General features: G+C 29.0%; 7 protein-coding genes across 8 annotated transcripts; 4 read left to right on the top strand and 3 right to left on the bottom strand.

Moving 5' to 3' along the window:
- The first annotated feature begins 772 nt into the window (after nucleotides 1–772).
- Nucleotides 773–4267, top strand: LOC108546948 (transmembrane protein 8A). Its single transcript, XM_017899251.1, has 13 exons — nucleotides 773–854; nucleotides 1066–1237; nucleotides 1318–1531; nucleotides 1606–1733; nucleotides 1804–2087; nucleotides 2161–2438; nucleotides 2560–2688; nucleotides 2748–2953; nucleotides 3041–3198; nucleotides 3271–3503; nucleotides 3583–3777; nucleotides 3837–3977; nucleotides 4067–4267. The coding sequence occupies exons 1-13, from the start codon at nucleotides 773–775 to the stop codon at nucleotides 4265–4267; spliced, it is 2421 nt and encodes an 806-aa protein (XP_017754740.1).
- A 2219-nt stretch (nucleotides 4268–6486) lies between these two features.
- Nucleotides 6487–9861, bottom strand: LOC108546901 (dynein heavy chain 2, axonemal). The gene is made up of 10 exons (XM_017899197.1): nucleotides 9747–9861; nucleotides 9430–9506; nucleotides 8764–9103; nucleotides 8254–8586; nucleotides 7844–7922; nucleotides 7611–7776; nucleotides 7389–7531; nucleotides 6980–7307; nucleotides 6729–6901; nucleotides 6487–6577 (listed from the first exon to the last, which is right to left on the bottom strand). Exons 1-10 carry the CDS (start codon nucleotides 9859–9861, stop codon nucleotides 6487–6489), a joined length of 1845 nt encoding a protein of 614 aa, XP_017754686.1.
- Nucleotides 9862–10304: 443 nt separating this feature from the next.
- On the top strand, nucleotides 10305–12457 carry DhpD (guanine deaminase). Its single transcript, XM_017899268.1, has 9 exons — nucleotides 10305–10430; nucleotides 10545–10787; nucleotides 10880–11098; nucleotides 11187–11294; nucleotides 11368–11475; nucleotides 11535–11700; nucleotides 11785–11931; nucleotides 12008–12209; nucleotides 12394–12457. The coding sequence occupies exons 1-8, from the start codon at nucleotides 10320–10322 to the stop codon at nucleotides 12205–12207; spliced, it is 1302 nt and encodes a 433-aa protein (XP_017754757.1). The 5' UTR covers nucleotides 10305–10319; the 3' UTR covers nucleotides 12208–12209; nucleotides 12394–12457.
- LOC108546961 (low molecular weight phosphotyrosine protein phosphatase) lies at nucleotides 12313–13105 on the bottom strand. The gene is made up of 4 exons (XM_017899271.1): nucleotides 13025–13105; nucleotides 12752–12942; nucleotides 12535–12696; nucleotides 12313–12456 (listed from the first exon to the last, which is right to left on the bottom strand). Exons 1-4 carry the CDS (start codon nucleotides 13059–13061, stop codon nucleotides 12358–12360), a joined length of 489 nt encoding a protein of 162 aa, XP_017754760.1. The 5' UTR covers nucleotides 13062–13105; the 3' UTR covers nucleotides 12313–12357.
- Nucleotides 13106–13356: 251 nt separating this feature from the next.
- On the bottom strand, nucleotides 13357–14221 carry LOC108546959 (low molecular weight phosphotyrosine protein phosphatase). Of its 2 annotated transcripts, none has more exons than XM_017899269.1 (4): nucleotides 14134–14221; nucleotides 13854–14044; nucleotides 13613–13786; nucleotides 13357–13509 (listed from the first exon to the last, which is right to left on the bottom strand). In XM_017899269.1, the coding sequence occupies exons 1-4, from the start codon at nucleotides 14168–14170 to the stop codon at nucleotides 13426–13428; spliced, it is 486 nt and encodes a 161-aa protein (XP_017754758.1). In that variant the 5' UTR covers nucleotides 14171–14221; the 3' UTR covers nucleotides 13357–13425. The 2 variants fall into 2 exon arrangements, with proteins under 2 accessions (XP_017754758.1, XP_017754759.1); XM_017899270.1 differs by having other exon boundaries at nucleotides 13625–13786.
- Nucleotides 14222–14409: 188 nt separating this feature from the next.
- Nucleotides 14410–15503, top strand: LOC108546900 (U3 small nucleolar RNA-interacting protein 2-like). The gene is made up of 6 exons (XM_017899196.1): nucleotides 14410–14501; nucleotides 14614–14729; nucleotides 14788–14882; nucleotides 14955–15182; nucleotides 15254–15352; nucleotides 15442–15503. Exons 1-6 carry the CDS (start codon nucleotides 14451–14453, stop codon nucleotides 15501–15503), a joined length of 651 nt encoding a protein of 216 aa, XP_017754685.1. The 5' UTR covers nucleotides 14410–14450.
- A 56-nt stretch (nucleotides 15504–15559) lies between these two features.
- On the top strand, nucleotides 15560–17627 carry LOC108546913 (U3 small nucleolar RNA-interacting protein 2). The gene is made up of 8 exons (XM_017899208.1): nucleotides 15560–15651; nucleotides 15764–15879; nucleotides 15938–16032; nucleotides 16105–16332; nucleotides 16404–16513; nucleotides 16619–16815; nucleotides 16877–17214; nucleotides 17340–17627. Exons 1-8 carry the CDS (start codon nucleotides 15601–15603, stop codon nucleotides 17570–17572), a joined length of 1368 nt encoding a protein of 455 aa, XP_017754697.1. The 5' UTR covers nucleotides 15560–15600; the 3' UTR covers nucleotides 17573–17627.
- Nucleotides 17628–21351: the final 3724 nt, after the last annotated feature.

The raw sequence follows: 21351 nt of genomic DNA, 5'->3' as shown, positions 1-21351 counted from the left end.
GAATATTTTTTGTGTACCTTGTTTCAAAATACTCATGCATCGCAAGTACCTATATGATATTATAATATATGGTCGTGTAAATATTAATTAAAGAATGTTAAAGAAGAGGTTTTGTAATTGTATTAAGGATAAAAACATTACATCAAAATAGTTGTTCGTCTTCTTAATGACTTTCTTGTAGTGAAACGACGTTTAAACGATGTTATATAATTGCATATTTTTTATGTATAATATTTAAATATCTTAATATATTTATTTCATCATAGTCAAAACTATATGATTAGCAAAATTCTATTAATAATTTTATTATTATTTTGATATTATTTATTTTTATTTTCGTTTTCGTTCATGTAATTTAATGATATTAAAATATTTCTTTATAGGATTTTAATTTTATTTCATTTCGCTATTGGATTTTATGTATTATTATTGCTATTATTATATATTTTGTTTGCGTAAAAGAACGTAATATTTTCTCTAATGTTTAAAATATCGCGGTATCCCCATTAAACAGCCGGTAATATCACCATTCTTCGTATCTACTCCACCCTTTGCTATTTATATATCGTCCACTACAGCTGATCGAAGGAAACCCATATAAACTGTTAGACTAAACACGCAAACATTGCGGGCTGGTCGCAGTTATTTATTGTCTGTGCAAAATGTACAGTCAACGCAGGAACCCGAAAATGATCGATAATTAATAAGAAGTGGATGGAGACATCCGATCGAAAGAAATTTCCATCTTTCTGTGATGTCGAAAAAAATTATCATGCTTCCGATATGTTACTTTCCAAGGCGATATCTCATGATTCTCCAGTTTCAAGTCCTTTTAATCTTATTACTTTTTCCAGGTAAATTTGTATACAAAATTTTTAAATATTTCCTTTTGTTTAATGAATTTATAATTTAATTCTTTTTTCCTCTATTTGTATCTTCTAGCAATATTTTAAAATATCACATTTTTTTTAAAGGTAGTATTCAGTTATACATACAAATATAATTTTCATTTTTATTTAAACAAATTTATATTTTACTTAACGTGTAAATAACTTATATTTGTAGCTAAAGAATGCACTATGCCAGAAGCAAGTCAAGAAGGATTACTGCATTCATTCAAAAGTTATTCAGATATAGCAATGTTTCATTACACAGTCCCGAAAGAAGTACTTAGAGCTACATGGCAATTTGCTGCATTCATGGATGGTCAAAACTGTCCAGAAAGAAAAGTACATATGTAAATATTCACTTTTATTTTTGCTTTTATAAATATATAAGATTTTACGATATATTTATTTTTATTATTATAATTTTCAGATATCTGCAATGGGGCAGTTATCCTGTGATATCTGTAAATAATGATACATTTCCTAATGATATGTATCCTAAGCGTAATCATACTATTATAGTTTCTGCAATTACAACATTTGAACCAAAAACCACTGCAATTGTACCGATTTATGGACCAGAAGCTGGAGATTGGTTTGTTGGAGCATATTTGTCTCATTGGGATGAAAAAGTTCAACAACAGGTATATTCTAATTTTTATCTCCTTTCCATTGATAGATTATTTTATATGAATTGTGCAACTTTTTTACATTTTAGGGTCTTGGACATAAATGTCATTATAGTATAGGCTCTGTAGCTATATGGACACAAACCAGTACTATTGAAAATATTCCCATTGGTTATCAACAAACATTAAAAACGAAAGAAGCTACTTCTTATTACAAGTAAATTTTTTTATTACTTATATTGATAAGTGTGAAAATGAAAAATTATTACTATATTAAACTTTTTTAGGATATATATCCCATCTGGAACATGGAATTTTCATATAGATATTTGGGGTTGTAATTTTACTGTGCATAAATTTCATAGCATACATGAACTTTGCATTAAAAATATGGCACTACGAGGACGCTCTCTACCTGTTTTTAATCATTCTGAACCAAATGAAATTGGAAATTTAACTATATTAGATTCATATACCTTTACAGAATCATCACCTTATGAAGATAGTTATTATTATTTGATGATTATTTCGGATAGTATAATTGAAGTAAATGTGAAAGTAGTTATCTCAGGTAAATTTGTTATCTATGACTCTTTTTTTGATTTAAATTAATATTAAATATATAATCTATTTTCATTTTTTAGAATGTCCAATTAGAATAACAGAGAAATCTTTTGTAAGGCAATATTTAGATGCACCTTCATTTTCTAAAGCATTGGCTCAGTTGCATATGAAAGATATAACTAAACATCATTTACATCACAATGAAAATAAAAATAACGAATCATCTTATAATGAAATTGATCTTATAAAAAATCAATTTCGTATATTAGAAGAAAATTTTGATGAGCCATGTGTCCCAAGATATCAACTAGCTAGAATTAAACATTCACAAACATTTTCAGGAGTTTATTTACTACAGGTACTATACTGTTAAAAAGTATGAATATTAATTATAATATAAATATAAATATAGATACAAATAGAAATATAAATAAAGTTATATTATTTATTAAATATGTATGCAAAACTTTGATTTTCAGAGTAGAGAATGGTTAACTTCGTGGGTAATATTAAATGATGTACATCCAATAATAACACAATTTAATGTTTTGCCATTAGTTGATATTGGTGGTACACTTGATATAAGTGCTCATTTGGAGATGGATAAAGTAAGCAATAATAACTGAAGCTCTTATGTGAGCAATTTAATCTATTATGTACTTTACAGGTGGCAACAAAACAATTAGTGAAAGTTACACTTTGTGTTCGGCGCGGACGAATTCCCAACAGAATTAAGAACAATATTATATGTGAAAACTCGAAAATGTCGATGATCTTATCTTCATTTGATAAACATGACAAAAGTTTATTAATACCTTATCCACAACCTGATACTTGGTATGTTACCTTAGATGCAACTTGCTATTTTAATGGGTAAGATTATATTTTTAGATGTATGTATTGTAAATATTAAAATTAAGATTAAATTACAAATACAAAATAATATTATCAATTAAATAGAAAACCCGTAAATTGTGAAATGGAAGAAATTTTAGTATCATTGGATATACGAACTAGACAATGTGTATTTGCCGGAAATTATCCATGTGGCCGTCATGGAATTTGTCAAGAAATTCATCGTGATATTCTTTATTATACAACGTGTAAATGCTTTGAAGGTTTGCTTATTATTTACAATAATTAATTACTGTTTATATCATTTCTTTCATATACACTGATCTATTATACAGGCTATAAAGGATGGGGCTGCACTGATGCCACTAGTGCCAATCCAGAATCTTCTCTCCTTATAACAACAATGATGCTTACTTTAAGTAATGGTTTTTTCATACCTGCTATATATTTAGCTATTAAACGCGGATTATATACCGAGGGACTAGTTTATTTGGCAACAATGCTTTTTTCATCTTTATACCATGCTTGTGATCAACATGTTATGACATATTGTGTTGCTAAATATGAAGTACGTAAATTGTTGTATAATAATTGTTTCTTATATTTGGTTTGAAATTCTATATAAAATATTATTAAATTTATTTCAGGTGTTGCAGTACAGTGACTTTTTTTCAAGCATATTAGCATTTTGGGTAACTCTTGTTGCAATGGCTGAAATACCGATTCGTTTTGTATCATTGTGTCATATGTTTGGAGTTTTTATTATAGCTTTTGGTGTTGAATCCAATAAAACAAGCTTAACTAGTATATTAGTACCTTTAGGAATGGGCATTATGATCCCAGTAAGTAATTTAGAAAAAACATATATAATACTGTTATTTCCCTTTTTGTATATTTTCAGATGGGGACATATGCTTATCGTTGTTTCTATTTTAAAAAATGGAAAAAGCCTGATAGAATTTCAAAGTTATTAGCAGGTTTAACATTAGCAGTTGTAGGTTTATTGCTCTTTTCACTAGTTGAAACTGAAGCAAATTACCAGGTATGTATAAGATATGTTATGAAATCGAAAAAAAAGGAAAAATTATTTATTGTTTTGTAGAAAATATTTATTTATTTGTTTATTTGCAGTATGTTCATAGTGCATGGCATATGATAATAGCCATCTCATTGATATTCCTTTTACCACCATCGCGATTAGAGCACATTGGTTCTTCGGGTTCTAACTCATCTAACGACGATAGTGAATTACTCGATTATAAGGACCCACCAGGCAGTCCAATTTTTACAGTGACCAGTGGTGAGGAAAATCTGGTAATTGGGTCAAATTGAATATTGCAATAAAAATAATTAGGGAAAACAAACCAAATACGTACTATTATTTAAGTTACTTGTGCCAAAAGAGTGTTCTAATTCTCTAAGTAAAATGTAGATTATAGTGTTATGATAATCAAAATTAGAGAATTGAATGTACATATACAAGTATCATGTATGTGTACATAAAATATTTATGTATAAATTTTATAATAGTTCCTAATTAAGAATGCATAAGTGATTATAGGGTAATCTATGTTGAAATTTTCAACTTAACACAGCTCAATGTAACATATAACTACTTTCAGCCATAGAAGCTGAATGAACTTACAAATGGTGCTATTCTATTCTTACTGTGTTGTTTTTAGGGTATAAACAATAATACTAATAGAACTATTTTTATATACTTTTATTGTTGAAAATTATATTGTAACATGTTAAATAAGTCACAAAAAAGAATTGATATCTATTTTTTCTAGAAAATTACATCATTAAACGATATTATCTAAAAATTTGTGACGATATATTGAGTTTATTGTGTTAATATTAAAATTTGTGGTTTTTATATAGTTTTCTTTACAACCGTGACGCAATTTTTAGAAGAAGTTTGTTACAGCATTTATAATATACATAAATACAAATATAGTTATATATATTACTATATTTTTCGATAGAATTAAGTACACTATATTGCTTATGTGCTATACTTTTTTTCTTCTATAAGCAATTTTATATATGTACTTTATGTATGTTATGTGTCTAGTAGTACAGAAAATATTAATTGCATAGATTACCCTATATACATTGCCACTGATAAACTACATCCAAAAGTACTCATTTTATTTTTTACTTTTTAAATATCTTTTGTTATGTATAAAAAAATATAATATATATCATGTGTATGTTCTGTGTAACTACTATAACTTTGGGAAACATGGAAACGCAATGCAGCATATATATATCTTAATTAAGGTAGAGAAACATACTATATGTCCAATATTATTTCATCTTTCTTCCACATTTTGTCATATTCAGAGTTGTGTAAGGGACCACAGAATATAATAAAAGGTACTAATAGCATATTAGGAAATGAAAGTATGAATGTTGTGCCTAAATACAGGTAAATTATTCTGAAGTTATTCAAATTTCAAAAGGTAAATAACTCAGTAGTTACAAGTTTTATTATTTTAAATATAAAACTTTTTGTATAAACAATATAACAATAATTATTTTAATTTATGCTTCAATTAAATATTTTCTGATTTGATGGTATTTAAAAAAGTTCTAAGTGAAAACATATAATATAGTAGATAAGAAATTGGAAACTGCTATAAATATTAGATGAATGTTAATTTGATATTAAAAATTCCCAAAGTTAATTAGTTTTAATGCAGAAGATCCACCCATAGTCTCTATATAAATTAAAAGATTATATTTATGTGTATATATAGTACTTTCAACATTGTAATTTAATTTCTCTTATTTTATGTAATATTAGTTATAATATCTTATTCATAACATTTTTATAATTATCACTTAAGGAAGTATAATTTATTATTATCATTATTATTAACAGTTTAACTTTTAATTACAACCTATACAAATTCAGTTTGATATGATAAATTACTAAAGTATATTTACTTTAGTTATTGTTCAAATACCTCACAATGTGTAAAGTGCCATTTAAAATTTCTCTTTCATCCTATGCCGATTATATTATAAATCTTATTTTTACACTATTAAAAAAGGCAGGGTGATTGATACATGAGGAATTCATACAAAGTAAATCTTTAAAAGATTTATGTATGATACATCATTTAAGATTTTAAACAAAGAAAAAGGTAGAATGATATAAACATTAATCCTAAAAAGTATATTAACAATGTGAATTGTATTATAAGTCTGTCAAGAATACAGAATGAATAAAAATAATATAATATTTCGTATCATATAAAGTATAAAGTAAATGGACATTCCATATAATGTCAAATAAATTATTTAATATTTGAGTTTGATTTTCTACTATTTATTTTAAATTAAAAATAAAACTTTATATGTAACAAAATTGCAAGTATAATACCCCGTCCAAAATTACAGCGATATCATTTTCTTTATAATGTAGTAACAAAGAGTTATTATTGATATATAAAATTTTTGTAATCAATTTTTTATTATTTCCTCTTAAAATAAAATTCGTCATATCTCTTCTTACAATCCTAGTAACTTGAAAACTTTTATTATTGTATTAGATTTAAATTGTAAATGTTAAACATCTTTCTTCTCTTGTCAATTATATCTAATACATGTTCATATTGTTGCAAAACATACCTGAAATCATGCATAATACGTCCTCTTTAGAGATACAAATGTAGAGAAGTCATACAAAAAAAGATGTTTAGCAGAAATGAGAAAAAATATTTAAAAAGGGAAAGCCTATCACTTCAATAAATCTGTCTAAATGATTTATAGTTTTACTTACTTTCCAAGCTCACAATCTCCTATCCAATCTAGTGCATTTATGATGATAAAATATTGATTTCTTAAGTATTGTGAGATGCATAACAAATTTACGTCGATATCAGCTTTTTGTTTTGACTGATCAATGGCGTTAATATAACAATGTTCGATTTCGTTATTAAATATTTCCCATATCTAAGAATTCGTTTATTACTACTATAAATAACTTTGTTTAGTAATCAACACAAGTATATTATTATACTAGTGTTATACCTTTGTCCACTTGATTTGCAATATATCTCGTAAACTTTTTCTGTTTCTAAATTTTCGTAAAGCATAAATTGCTTCAATACCTTCTTCTATATTCTTTATATTTTCAAATATATCATTAATTAAATTTATTGTCATATTTTCTAATTGTTGAATCATATACCTAAATTGTTCAATTTTTTTAAGCCAAGTCGATTTAGAAACATTGAAGATAATAACGCGATCTGATATAACTTCGTCTAAGCTTTCATAAAACAAAGATTCAATTTCCCGCCAATACGTTTCATATTCGGTTCCGTTAGGACCTCCAATTAATCCTATTGGACTGTCTCTGTTAAATGATATAAGAATTACGATTGACCTACTATATATGTATATATATATATATATATATACTTATACTTTTAAATACCTTCCAAATACTATCAGTGTTTTACAAATTTCAATGACATCATAGCATCTTTGTTTAAAAATATCAATTTTATTGAAAACTTCCTGTTTATTTACGTCCCATATTTTATCAAGATTCGTATAAAATGTAGTATTTATCATGATCTACAATAAAAATTAATGGATTGCTACATAATAAATAAATTATTAAAACACGGGAAAGTATATTCAATAAGGAACATACGTTATCATAAATAGTTTTATAAACATCACAACAGAATATACACTTCTCCAACATCTGTATGCCCACTTCAGGATTATTTCCAAAGGCAACGTCTAGTTTAATATATTTTTTACATTCCTCCATTATCTGTGAGCTCAGAGCTTGGCATAATGTTTCCATATTAACCCTAAAAATATTTTTCTTTTTAAATATATTCATTAAATTGTTTTTCGACAAAACTCATTTTTTTTTACTTAGTAGAATAAAATGGCGATTCTGTCCAGATGAATAATATGAGAAGCAACGCTTCTGTCACAGAATTTTCAACGCCTTCTGGAACTTTTAAATCCTTACAAAATTGAAGTAAAATATTTAAATACATTAAATTTGATGATGCTTCTTTTAATCCTGTATCAATATAAATAGTTGTTTTCTCTAATTTATTTGCACTTGGGGAATGCAAGTTTTTCAATATGTTAATGATCAATTGAACTTCTGTATTAAGAAGTTGAGTATGTAGAAGATTCAAATTTGAACCTATGAAGAATATATTTTTTATAGCGAAAAATTTGAGTCATAATGTATAATGATTCGAAATTTTTCCAATAATTAAAACAAAGGAATAAATGAATATAAAAGAATCAAGTTAACTTGAGAAACTGACTTTTTGTATTCCAATAATTAACTTCATCTTGTATATTTTTAACTTTTCTTGTTATCGATGTTGTTGTTGCTTTACGTATTTGTCTAATCCAAAATTGAACTACTTTTTCTAATCGGCTGATTAATTTTCGTTTTCTTTCATCTTCCTCCGAAAGGGACATCGTTTGATTTGTTCCCATTAAAAAATTATTATCTTTATCCGAAGATCTTAAAAATGTTTCAAGGAGACATTCCTTTGGTACGTATAAAATAGTCAGATCTATCGGTTTGTAAATTTCTTCCATTAGATGTGTGATAAACTTATGTAAATTTAAAACAACGTCATTTCTTAGAACTGTTCGTTATGGAAAATTGTAACGTTAATATAGAAATATGATAAAGTAATGATAACAAATTGGTATAAAGCTTAAGAAAGAGGTAATCAACAGAAACGTTTAGTTAAAATATAAAATTTTGTAAAGACAATGAATTATACTATAAAAACAAAAACTTCTAAAATTTATTTGGATACATGATGCGTAATCATCACTATGAAGCACAATTGGTGCATATATATTTTCCATAAATTTTAAAATGCTATTTTTAATATTATTGTTAATACTGCCAAATGAGACGGTGTTTAAAAAATTTTCTGCAGTATAAATTTGCCACGATGATCTTAAGAAATATGTAAATCCCTTAGATGCATGTATCGGAATATTTAACATGGCGTTTAATTCATTTTTGTCGTAAAATGTGGTCAGTACTGTGTATGTTGGATTTTTAAAATATTCTTGAATTGTTTTATCAGAATGCTCGTTCCAACTTATGCCATTGCAAGGGTATATTGTTAAATCTTTTACATATTTTACCTACGAATATATTCAAATAAACATTTAATTGCCGCAACGAAGTGTATAAAGTATTACTATTTTTGTAACAAAATCTTAAAAGTCGCGCCACAGTACCACTGTGACGAAATTACTCTTATTGCATTGATATATACAGTACTAGGTAATTGTTTGAAATAATAATTTTGCATAATTTTAGAGATATCTGATTTAGTGTTACTTATTAGTCAATAAATAATAATAATATTATTATTGATAATAATAAATTATGGTAACTTTACAGAACACGAATTCCAATGTTTCAAATGTCAATTTAATGAAAGACGTAATATCGGGTATATTCTTACTAAGGCAATTAGATCTTCTTTACTGAATATTGGCTTCTCCGGTTCTATAGGAAGTTCTTCTTCAATTTCTGGTGGTTCTAAAAAAATGTAATTACATATTTTAATTTTTTTCATTTATAGAGAACAAAATTTTATTTGAATGAAAATTACTGCATCATTAACAAAATTTTAAACAAAATTTTTAAATAATTTAACAACAATCTGTAATTTGTTAGGAAGCATGAATCCTAATGAATCATCTTATATCATTTAGTTAAAAAAATTTTAACATTTTAAATTTTAATAAATTTTGAAGCCTTGGTATTTAATTATTTTACCTTCATGTCCAAACTCTTCTTCATCGGTATCCATATCTAAAAATTCTCGATGACTGTCTATCATTTTATCCGACCTTTTTAAAATTTCAGATTTTTGTTCCCTTTTTAAGTTCATTTTTTCTCTTTATGTTATATAATGTATCTTATCAGGTCCAAATATAAGTATATGAGAAATAAATACAAATCTTAGTCTATCTATCGTCTTAGTTTCGCATTCTTCTTTGTTAGATCGATATATTTTCCGTTGCTACCCAGTAGGTAATCATTTTTATTATATAAAAAATATGAATTAATTATTTAAGAAAAATGGATTATCAATAAATAAGCGGCAGGAAAAAAATTAAAATATTTATTGAATATTATTAAAAAGAAAAAAAAATAACACGAATTCAGTAGTGATAATTACTACGCCTGAAATTTATTTTAGGTGAACTTATCGATTTTTATGAGCTTGGATATTTAAAAAACATCAAAATCAGTAAGGAATCAATGTATCGATAAGCTTATCTTATTTTATTTTGGAACATAAATTATAGTTTCAGTAAATTTAGAATATCAAAAAAATTGAATATAATGTCTTTGCCTTCAAAAGAAAAGATATTTGTCGGTTCGTTTATTCACACTAATCAATATGGAGAATTGATTATTGTTGTTCACGGTATGATTCACGTTAAAAATGGCAAGGTATTGATCAATTTTTATTTATTTTTCATTGTAGCTTCACTGTGAAATCAATATAAATAATTTATATTCGAAATATAACATGATTTAAAGTATAATATATTCGTTAATGTTTAGATTTGTAATATAGTAGTCAATCCAAAATTAAGTGATATCAAAAATGAAAATGTGAGTGTTCTTAGCAACAGTCAATTTTTAATACCAGGATTTATTGATTGTCATATTCATGCTGTCCAATTACCAAATTTAGGTGTTGGGTATGATAAAAAGCTTTTAGAATGGTTGGAACGCTATACTTTTCCTTTGGAAAAAAAATATGCAGATGACAAATTTTCTGAACAAGTATTTAATACAGTTGTAGTAAGTTCAATATGTTTAACATTCATATTAACACATTTTAAATTGTATTTATATTTTATACAAAGAATAACAATAATATTTTTTAACTATAGAAACAAACTGTAGTAAAAGGTACAACAACTGCATGTTATTTTGCATCTCTATATTCAAAAGCTTCTGTACTACTTGGACAGGCAGCAATTAATATAGGTCAGCGTGCTTTTATTGGGAAAGTCAGTATGAATATGAAACGTAATGATGATTACTATGAAACTACAGATGAATCTATAAAAAATATAAATAAATTTATAGAAACATTGAATAACTTAAATGTAAAGCTACAGTATTATTTAAATTTATATTTTACTTTTTTTGCTATATATAAATAATAAACATTTATTCATATAACAATTATTATAGAGCCACCTCATAAAACCAATTATAACACCAAGATTTGCCTTAAGTTGTGATATGACACTGATGAAAGAATTAGGAAAATTAGCAAAGAATAAAAATCTTCACATCCAGGTATTACATAAATTAATGTTTTTGTTTATATGATTTCACACATAAATTAATGTTATTAAGTAATATATTTCAGACACATATCTCAGAAAATCTAGATGAAATAGAAGCTGTAAGGAATAAATTTCCTGAATACTCTTCATATGCAGCCGTGTATGATGCGGCTGGGATTCTTACAAATAAAGTATGTTAAATGAATATATAATAAACATAAGAAGAGTAAAAACTCTTTTCCACTTTTAGACAGTGTTAGCTCATGGAATATATCTTTCGGATAATGAAATTGCATTAATAAATGAACGTGGTGCAGCAATTGTACATTGTCCTTCATCAAATACATGTTTAAAAAGTGGCCTCTGTGATATCCAAAGACTGAAAAGTAAAGGGGTAAAAATAGGACTTGGCACTGGTAAAAATATATTCCTTTTATTTATTAATTTTATAATAATTGTATAATAATGATGTAGATTATTTTAATAAAATTTATTTGTAGATGTTTCAGGTGGACAAAGTTGTAGTATTTTAGACACAATGAAAGCAGCTTTACAAGTATCAGTTCATTTATCATTGATTAGAGATAATTATGAAGCACTTAATTATAAAGATGTATTTCATATGGCTACTTTAGGGGGTGCAGCAGGTAAAGTTTACAGGACCGAGTCAAGATTTTGTTGTACAAAGATATTGAATCTTCATTTAACAAAATTTTTTTTTAGCCCTTGCGATGGATAATCAGATAGGAAATTTTGAAGTAGGTAAAGAATTTGATGCACTTGTTGTGGACATAGATGTAAGTGATGGAATTTTGAATAATTTGCAAAGTAGTACATTGGAAGAAAAGTTACAAAAATTCATATATTCTGGAGATGATCGTAATATAGTTGAAGTATATGTAAATGGATGTAAAATTAAATAATGGTAATTTATATTCTTAGTACTTTCATGTTTTATGTTTATCCTATTATGTATATAGAGAATTTCTGTAATCACACAATAGTGTAATTGTAGTCCCTTTGCTCATATATTTACAAAACCTATAATAAAAATTATTTATTATTGTTTATTATTATTTATTGTTGTAAAAATTATTATGTTGTTTTAGAAATTCCTTTACACTCCTAGCAGCTTGCTCGAATGCTTTTTCAAAACCAGCACTGTCAGCATCCTACAATTAAAAACTCAAATCATATACTATGTATTAAAAGGGATATGACAATAATAAATAAATATTAATGATACTTGCAAATAATGGATCTCGTATATTTAGTTCTCCATTTGGATCATATTTTCCAAGAAGTTCAATTTTTGCTTGACTATTATCTGGTTGCATGTGACACAAATTATAAACTATTCCATTATCCATTCCAAATATCCAATTGAAGTTGTAAAAGTCTTCCTTTGTTATCTATAGATATAAGAAAATATATTGTCTACTTTTTGTAATGAAAAAAATATATTACCTGTCTTGCTATGTGAGTATAATCTATAATACCTCTTTCTCTAAGTGTATTCATAGCTCTAGGCTCTGGATGATTACCTACATGGTATTGTAAAAGTGCAGCACTGTCTACTTCCCAAAAGTCAACAAGGTGTAATTTTTTTATTTCATCACGAAACACTGCTTCTGCTATTGGAGAACGACAGCTGTTTCCTGAGAATTTAATACTGATACAATAAAAGTTAAAACCTTTGTAACATTACTCTGAGTAAATGATTAGCATTTCTTGACACACCTAAACACACCATTAATACTTTCTGTTTTGATGACATTCTGCTATTTACTAATTTTTGAACAGCATACGATCACCTTTCATTTGTTGACAGTATTGATACAGTCAAAATGTAAGGTTATGTTAGAAACCTTGAAAAATAAAATAGATCCATATATATTTCGTTGTACACAATTGTTTGAGGAATATCTATGTAGATGTTAAATAGAAATTAAAGTTAAGAATATGTTACATGCATTGCATTAATATGTAATATGAAATAAACTTTTTATTTAACATACAAAAAATGATTAAAATATTAAGTTAAAAATTTTAATCGCAATTCATTATCCAGTTTCTTATGATAATATTTCTTTACATTTAATTAACGAATTACAAGTTTAATAACATTATTAATAGTACATTCAAGTTTTATGTTGTTCCAAAAAGGCTACTATACTCCGCACACATTGCTCATATACTTTCTTAAATCCCTCAATGTTCATGTCCTGTAAATGAAATTTTTAACAATTTAATTTTTTTCCTATAATAGATAGTATAATCTTATATTAAATCTGAAGAAAAGCATTTTATATGAAAATAATGTTATACATAGAACTCTACATAGTATGGATCTCTTATTATAATTTCTTGTTGTGGATCATATTTTCCAAGAAGTTCAATTTTGGCTTTACAATCATTAGGTTTTAACCGATTTAAGCTTTTAATATTCTCGTTATCCATTCCAAATATATAATCATATTTATAAAAATCTTGTTGATCAATCTGTAATAAAAAAAGTATATTATTATTTATATTTAATATTGCTTACACAATATAAGAGTTTATTTACTTGTTTCACTTTGTGAATGTAGTTAATAATACCATTATCTCTTAGTACAGACAGAGTTCTGGAATCTGGAGGTTTGTGCAAATGATATTGTACAAGAGCAGCACTTCTTACTTCCCATCTGTCAGCTAACTTTAACTTATTTATTTGATCTTGAAAAACTGCTTCTGCTATGGGTGAACGACAAATATTTCCTGGCAGATAAAAATCATACTTTTTACTGTTAGTGTACACGTACACAGTTCTTTGAATTTGTTGGTTATTGAAGTATTTTGAAACATACCAAGACAAATCATAAGTACCCTCTTTTTTTCATTCATATTTAATTATTTTATATAAAAATTAAATCGTAATAGTGTTAATAATAGATAACGATATAATCTCTTAAAAGCAACCGTTCTTATATAAATGAATGAAACAATGTGACTATGTTTTTGCCAGGCATACCAATTCTGTATTATTTGAAAAAGTTACTAGCTATTTCAAAATTTCAGATGCTGTAATGCTTTTCTGACTATTAGAAGTGCTAGTGTATGTGAAAGGCATACCATGTGCTTCAGTTGGAATAGGTTAAAATTCTTTTAAACGCGTATTTTGATAATGTCATTCTTTATCAGAAATAAGCAAGGAAGCGGAGGAAATAAAAGAAAGGTATACAAAATGCACGTATATTTTTATATATACATTATATTATTCTATTCTATAGAATGGTGCAATTAAATTTATGATTTAATATAAATAATTGTATATTATGATATTTTAGTTTAATGGTCATGTTAAAACAACAAAGAGGAAGAGAAAGAATGTAAGTAAATCTGTACCTGAAGATAATGAAAGTATTGCCAGTACAGATGAAGAACTTGCAGAAGAAAATCAGAGGTGTGTATATATTATTAAACATGGGTTTGTTGTTTTTAACAGTTATTGTATATGACAGAGATGAAGAATATGAAAGTGAAGAAGAAGAGGAGACAGCTCAGGAAAAACGTGTAAGACTTGCTAAGAAATATCTTGAACAAATCGAAGAAGAAGGTAAAATTTAAATAAAATATTTTTTGTGTAACATACTATTTATATTTTAATATCAAATTTATACAAATACAGAAAGAGATAAAATAGAGTTTCAAGAAGGTGCAGTAACAAGAAGATTACACGAGGAATATTTAGAAGAAAAAGGAAGGTTACGAAAAACTGTAGCCTCAAATTATGTTAACTATGCTGAACCAATTGTTCTGAAATGTAAAGAACACAAAAATTCAATTACATGTTTATCTCTCTCTAGTGATGGGAAAGTTTTATATTCTGGTTCAAAAGATGGTAGTTTGGTCAAATGTATGTTATTTCTAATTAAAAAATTATTGAATTATAATAACAGTTTTATATTAATCAATATTATAAATTAGGGTCTTTGAAAGAAAGAACTAAATTAAAAGCCATTAAAGGAAAAAGCAAATCACAGGATGGAATAAAATGTGTACAATGCTTAGCAGTTAGTACCGATGGTAAATTTTTGGTTAGATAACGATATAATCTCTTAAAAGCAACCGTTCTTATATAAATGAATGAAACAATGTGACTATGTTTTTGCCAGGCATACCAATTCTGTATTATTTGAAAAAGTTACTAGCTATTTCAAAATTTCAGATGCTGTAATGCTTTTCTGACTATTAGAAGTGCTAGTGTATGTGAAAGGCATACCATGTGCTTCAGTTGGAATAGGTTAAAATTCTTTTAAACGCGTATTTTGATAATGTCATTCTTTATCAGAAATAAGCAAGGAAGCGGAGGAAATAAAAGAAAGGTATACAAAATGCACGTATATTTTTATATATACATTATATTATTCTATTCTATAGAATGGTGCAATTAAATTTATGATTTAATATAAATAATTGTATATTATGATATTTTAGTTTAATGGTCATGTTAAAACAACAAAGAGGAAGAGAAAGAATGTAAGTAAATCTGTACCTGAAGATAATGAAAGTATTGCCAGTACAGATGAAGAACTTGCAGAAGAAAATCAGAGGTGTGTATATATTATTAAACATGGGTTTGTTGTTTTTAACAGTTATTGTATATGACAGAGATGAAGAATATGAAAGTGAAGAAGAAGAGGAGACAGCTCAGGAAAAACGTGTAAGACTTGCTAAGAAATATCTTGAACAAATCGAAGAAGAAGGTAAAATTTAAATAAAATATTTTTTGTGTAACATACTATTTATATTTTAATATCAAATTTATACAAATACAGAAAGAGATAAAATAGAGTTTCAAGAAGGTGCAGTAACAAGAAGATTACACGAGGAATATTTAGAAGAAAAAGGAAGGTTACGAAAAACTGTAGCCTCAAATTATGTTAACTATGCTGAACCAATTGTTCTGAAATGTAAAGAACACAAAAATTCAATTACATGTTTATCTCTCTCTAGTGATGGGAAAGTTTTATATTCTGGTTCAAAAGATGGTAGTTTGGTCAAATGTATGTTATTTCTAATTAAAAAATTATTGAATTATAATAACAGTTTTATATTAATCAATATTATAAATTAGGGTCTTTGAAAGAAAGAACTAAATTAAAAGCCATTAAAGGAAAAAGCAAATCACAGGATGGAATAAAATGTGTACAATGCTTAGCAGTTAGTACCGATGGTAAATTTTTGGTAAGCATATTCAAACTTCATTTACAGAATATTTGTATATATAATTTCATATAATAATAATAATAATAATAATAATAATAATAATAATAATTCGTGTGATTAAAGGTAGTAGGAGATAGCGGTTGTAAATATATCAGAGTATTTTGTGGAAATACCTTAAATCACATTAAAAATTTGCAAGGTCATAGAGGTAGTGTTACTGGTTTAGTTTTCCGTAAAGGTACACACACATTGTATTCTGGATCCGAGGATAGAAGTGTAAAAGTATGGAATTTAGATGATATGGCATATGTTGAGTCCTTGTAAGTATATCCTTACTACAAGTATTATTTTCATTTAATTTAATTTCATTTCATTCGTTAGATTTGGACACCAAACTGGTGTTACGTCGATTGATGCACTTGCACGAGAACGTGCTATTACCAGCGGGGGTTTTGATGGAACGATTCGAATTTGGAAAATCGTAGAAGAATCGCAACTTATATTCAATGGACATGGCGGTAGTATAGACAGTGTTAAACTTATAAACGAAGAACACTTTCTTAGCTGTGGAGACGATGGACAATTATGTGTTTGGGGTTGCTTAAAGAAGAAGCCTTTGTGTTCAGTGTCAAACGCACACGGAACAGATGAAACTAATAACCAATCAATGTGGATTTCGAGTATAGCTACTTTACTTAATACAGATCTAGTCGCATCAGGTACTAAATATCTTTTCTCATTATTTAATATATTTGTAATAACTTTTTTCTCCGTGTAAAAAGTTTATTTATGTGTGAAAGAATTTTAATTATCTGTGCACATCTATTCGAATTATCGATTATAGGATCACGAAATGGCGTTATTAGATTGTGGCAATGCGGAGATTCATTCAGATCGTTGAATCCGTTATTTGAAATTCGATTGACAGGATTTATAAATGCGCTGTATTTTACTCCGGATGGAACTCAACTTATTGCTGGAGTTGGACAAGAACATAGACTTGGAAGATGGTGGCGCATACCGGAAGCAAAAAATACTATTGTTATAATACCATTAATTCAAACGGAAAATAAATAGCCTAAAATATTTAAAAGAAAATGAATTGTTCAGTTGGACATGGAATTTATATGGTTAAACATAAATCGTATAATTTTTTATATATTCAGTATGAAGAAATTTTTTATCTATTAAAAGGAGTATTGTTTACTATATCATAATTAATTGTTATTTATTCATCGCATATATTTTCCACAGGACCCCATATACGTTGAAAAACCTTGCTTATTATGAAATCGAGTCGTAGACATGCGAATGAAATAAAAGAAATATTGGTCCACAGTACAAGTATTTATTTATTCTGTACAAAAGTTGAGTTATAAAATATTATGTCCCCATTTTAGGTCTTGTTCTTAGTCTTGTATACCATGCCGTCTTGAGTTCGTTCGTATAATAACAATGATTGCCGCAGAGGACATTAGCGTTTACGAGAATGAAGCGATTCGATCATTGATTCATTCATGCCTACTGATAATCAATCAGAGAAATGAGCATCGATTTCGACAAATCGTTTCTTCATTCGTACGTAAGTGCAGCTGTCCTCGCACGAACCTCGAGCTCACCGTGTACATATACAAATCAAATCGACTTTTTTTTCCTTAATTCGCGTATTTGTCCGCGTCAACAAACGTGTACAGCGCGCTTACGCTACTTCTTGTATGCATTCTTGCAGGGAAGTTTTTCAAACGAGTGCGACAACCTAGGCCTTTCAATATGGCTTTCTTTCATCGTTTCACGTGCTTCGTGTGGTTTTCGTTTCTTTCTTTCTTCTTTTCACTCTTATTTAGGACCTTATAATCGCAAGTATGCTTTTACGCGGATGACTGAAGCAGCATTGCTTTCCGCCCGATTAGTTTCTTCTCCATTGGCTCTACTTTTCCGAAAAGTTTATGTGCTTCGTCACGTTTTGACTAAAATACTTCTCTTTTGTCTCGTTAGTCTCGCGCTTCTTTTCCCGAGTTGCGCGATCCTTAAGTTTTGCACGTTTCGAATCAGGCATCGCTTTCATTCGATCATTTTTTTACCTTCGTTCCTTTCTTTTCTTTTTCTTCGCGAGTTCGTCTGATTTGTCGACAAATCAATGAAATTTCTCCGGATTATCATAGAATTCAATGGTAAATCATTTTTGCACTCATCTTGTTTAACTCTGCCCAAGGAGAAGGAAAGCGATGGCACGAAAATGGCACCGGTTAAAAGCTAACTTTCAAAAACTTAACGCTAACTTCCGTTAATAGACCAGTTTATCGTTGCATTTTGCCTTCGAAGTGCCGCTTGGAGAAGAAATACGTACAAGTGTATTTCTTTAGTGGTCCAAGTACAATGCGTGCGAACGTGTAAGACAAGACTTATGTGTGACCGCAAACGAATATCGTAAACGCCGGAAATCATCATACAGCACGCTTACAAGCACACTTAACATTTTTTCGCATCGTTCTATATAATATAAACTCGTTCTATATAAACAATCGTACAACGATTTAGGCTCCAAATCGCGCCTCATATCAGCACGTCACGTCACAGAGGAACTGAGTTTTCATTGCAAAACGCAGAGCGTTCGCGAAATTTTGCACCGCAAAAATATTTCGTTTCAGTGTACGAGTTTTTCGCATCGATTTAGAATTGTTAAACAACTTTAAACAACATGACGAACAGACCTTACAGTTTTCGAGTGGGGAAACGATTCGTTCGAGCGCATTTCTTATTACATTTTTTCCCTTTCTTTCAGACACATTTTCTTTCCAACGATTTATTATAAGTCCTGTCCTACGTGGCGACAGTTTTGCACTTAAAATAATTGTATCCAGGGCTCGCTGAAACTATCGTCAGCCGCGAGTCGCTTGGCAAGTCGAGAGATTCGTTGTCTGTGAGGCATACACGGCTGAAAGCCTTAGGCGAATCGAATGGAGGCTTAATTAATCGGATCGAATCGATTGAAACAAGTGGCATGGTCGCGTGCCCGTGACGGGAACGCGGCTCGAAACATAATCATCTTCCTTTTCGGCATCGTGAATCGTGAGATTTCGTATACTACGCGTAAACCGCGGTTTTCTCTATTATGTATATACGCTATGTACATTTGATCTCATAAAGCACATGACATCCGGATCAATGCGAGCACTTTCGCAAATTATTTCCATTCATATCGCTCTTCGACACGATGTTCCGACCGTGTTCGAAGAATTACAATAGGACGTTTTTACGACACGAAACAGCATGTCGTTGATATGTTATCGGCAAGCTTAAATGATCGAAATGTTTCAATAGAGGCAGACTGTAGTAGAATAATTCGAACGAAAGGGCGGTCTTGAAATGAGGAAAATGAAGGGATGAAATGGCGGATTTAATGAATTCAGTCTTAATTAAATTCAGTCGGTGTCGATATTCTTTTAAGAATATTCTAAAATACAGGCTTATGGAATGTTGCTCCGTTTCATTTAGAAAAGAATTCCTAAATAGATATTTACGCGACACGTTTTACTTTCTTCCTTTTCATCCAACGGACTAATGTACTTTAACGATTTGACGAGATATTCGAAAGAATGTCGAGGATCGTTGTGTAGGTATAAAGAAATTTATGAAAACGATTCGATTCTGTCATTGACACAGGCGAATCGTCGAGTGATATCGTGGATATTATGTGCTTTTTAAGATGTACTGCTCGTGAATGTAGCGCGCTCGTCTTCGACAGACGGTGATTCAACTTTCGATGGAACGTGGAACGAATTGGAGCGATTTGTATATATGTAATCAGTATCGAAAGACTCGCGAAATTCAAGAATGCGATCGAACCGGACATCCGCTTTCGCTGCGAACTCACATTCCTCCATACTTATAGCTTCTCCCTCTCTTTTCTTTCTTTTTCACTTTTTCTTAACATTCGTTTTGCAGGGTAGGACAACGAACAAGTTACGGCTACGATAATTACCAATCTCTTTCGAGGTTATCGACGACGGTAATTCAAAAATGGCAGTTTTCCGCGATTTTGTTACACTTTTTGCTCGACGTTTCACGCGACGCAAGAAGAATCGTCGTTTTACGTCTGTGCGTTAGAATTTCACGCCGTTACCCGCGATGATCGAAGCATCCGGAATTCTTCTAATCGATCAAAGCGTACATCGACAAAGGAACAAAGCAAAAATGAAAAGAAAGCTCGCACGAGATCGCGCGGACAAAAAGTTTGAGCTTCGATAGAAACGTAATTCAACCTATCGATTTCCTCTTGCATCTCGTGCTCGCAGTATTTCGAAAGAGCGATAAAAAATGTATACGTAATATCGGTAAAATCCGAAAAATCAGCGCAACAAAGCGTATATCGGTGATTTGTGTTCAGCGTTCTCATAAATATTCCTCGAAATCATCGCGAATGTAGTTTTACTCGCAAATCGTTTTCATTCGTTCAAAAAATAGATGCATTTCCAAAAACGAACTCGAGGGGATCCGCGATGCGTTTACAACCATTCGAATGGGACAGGCAACGATCGTTTAAATATAATTCTTTTTACAACCAATTTCATTCCAGGAACTCATTAATGCCTGTCAAGGGTTTAACGAAAGAGGCGTGACACGCGATTTCCTCAAATTTACCATTTGGCACCGTGAATCCCTCGGTTCGTAACAACCCACGCAAAGGTGCTCGTCGCTGATGGCCTCAAACGCAAAAAAGGAAACCTGATTTCTTCACCGAATCCGCGAACTAGTACTCGATACCCTGGTATCTGAACCGCGTGGAACGTGGATCGCACGCATCTCGTCCATCGAGAGAGCATTTCTTCTTCTTCTTCTTCTTCTTCTTCTTCTTC

This window comes from Eufriesea mexicana, unplaced genomic scaffold (assembly GCF_001483705.2).
Source record: "Eufriesea mexicana isolate 0111107269 unplaced genomic scaffold, ASM148370v2 scaffold798, whole genome shotgun sequence".
Classification (NCBI taxonomy): Eukaryota; Metazoa; Arthropoda; class Insecta; order Hymenoptera; family Apidae; genus Eufriesea; species Eufriesea mexicana.
This window is presented reverse-complemented; position numbering and strand designations above follow the sequence as displayed.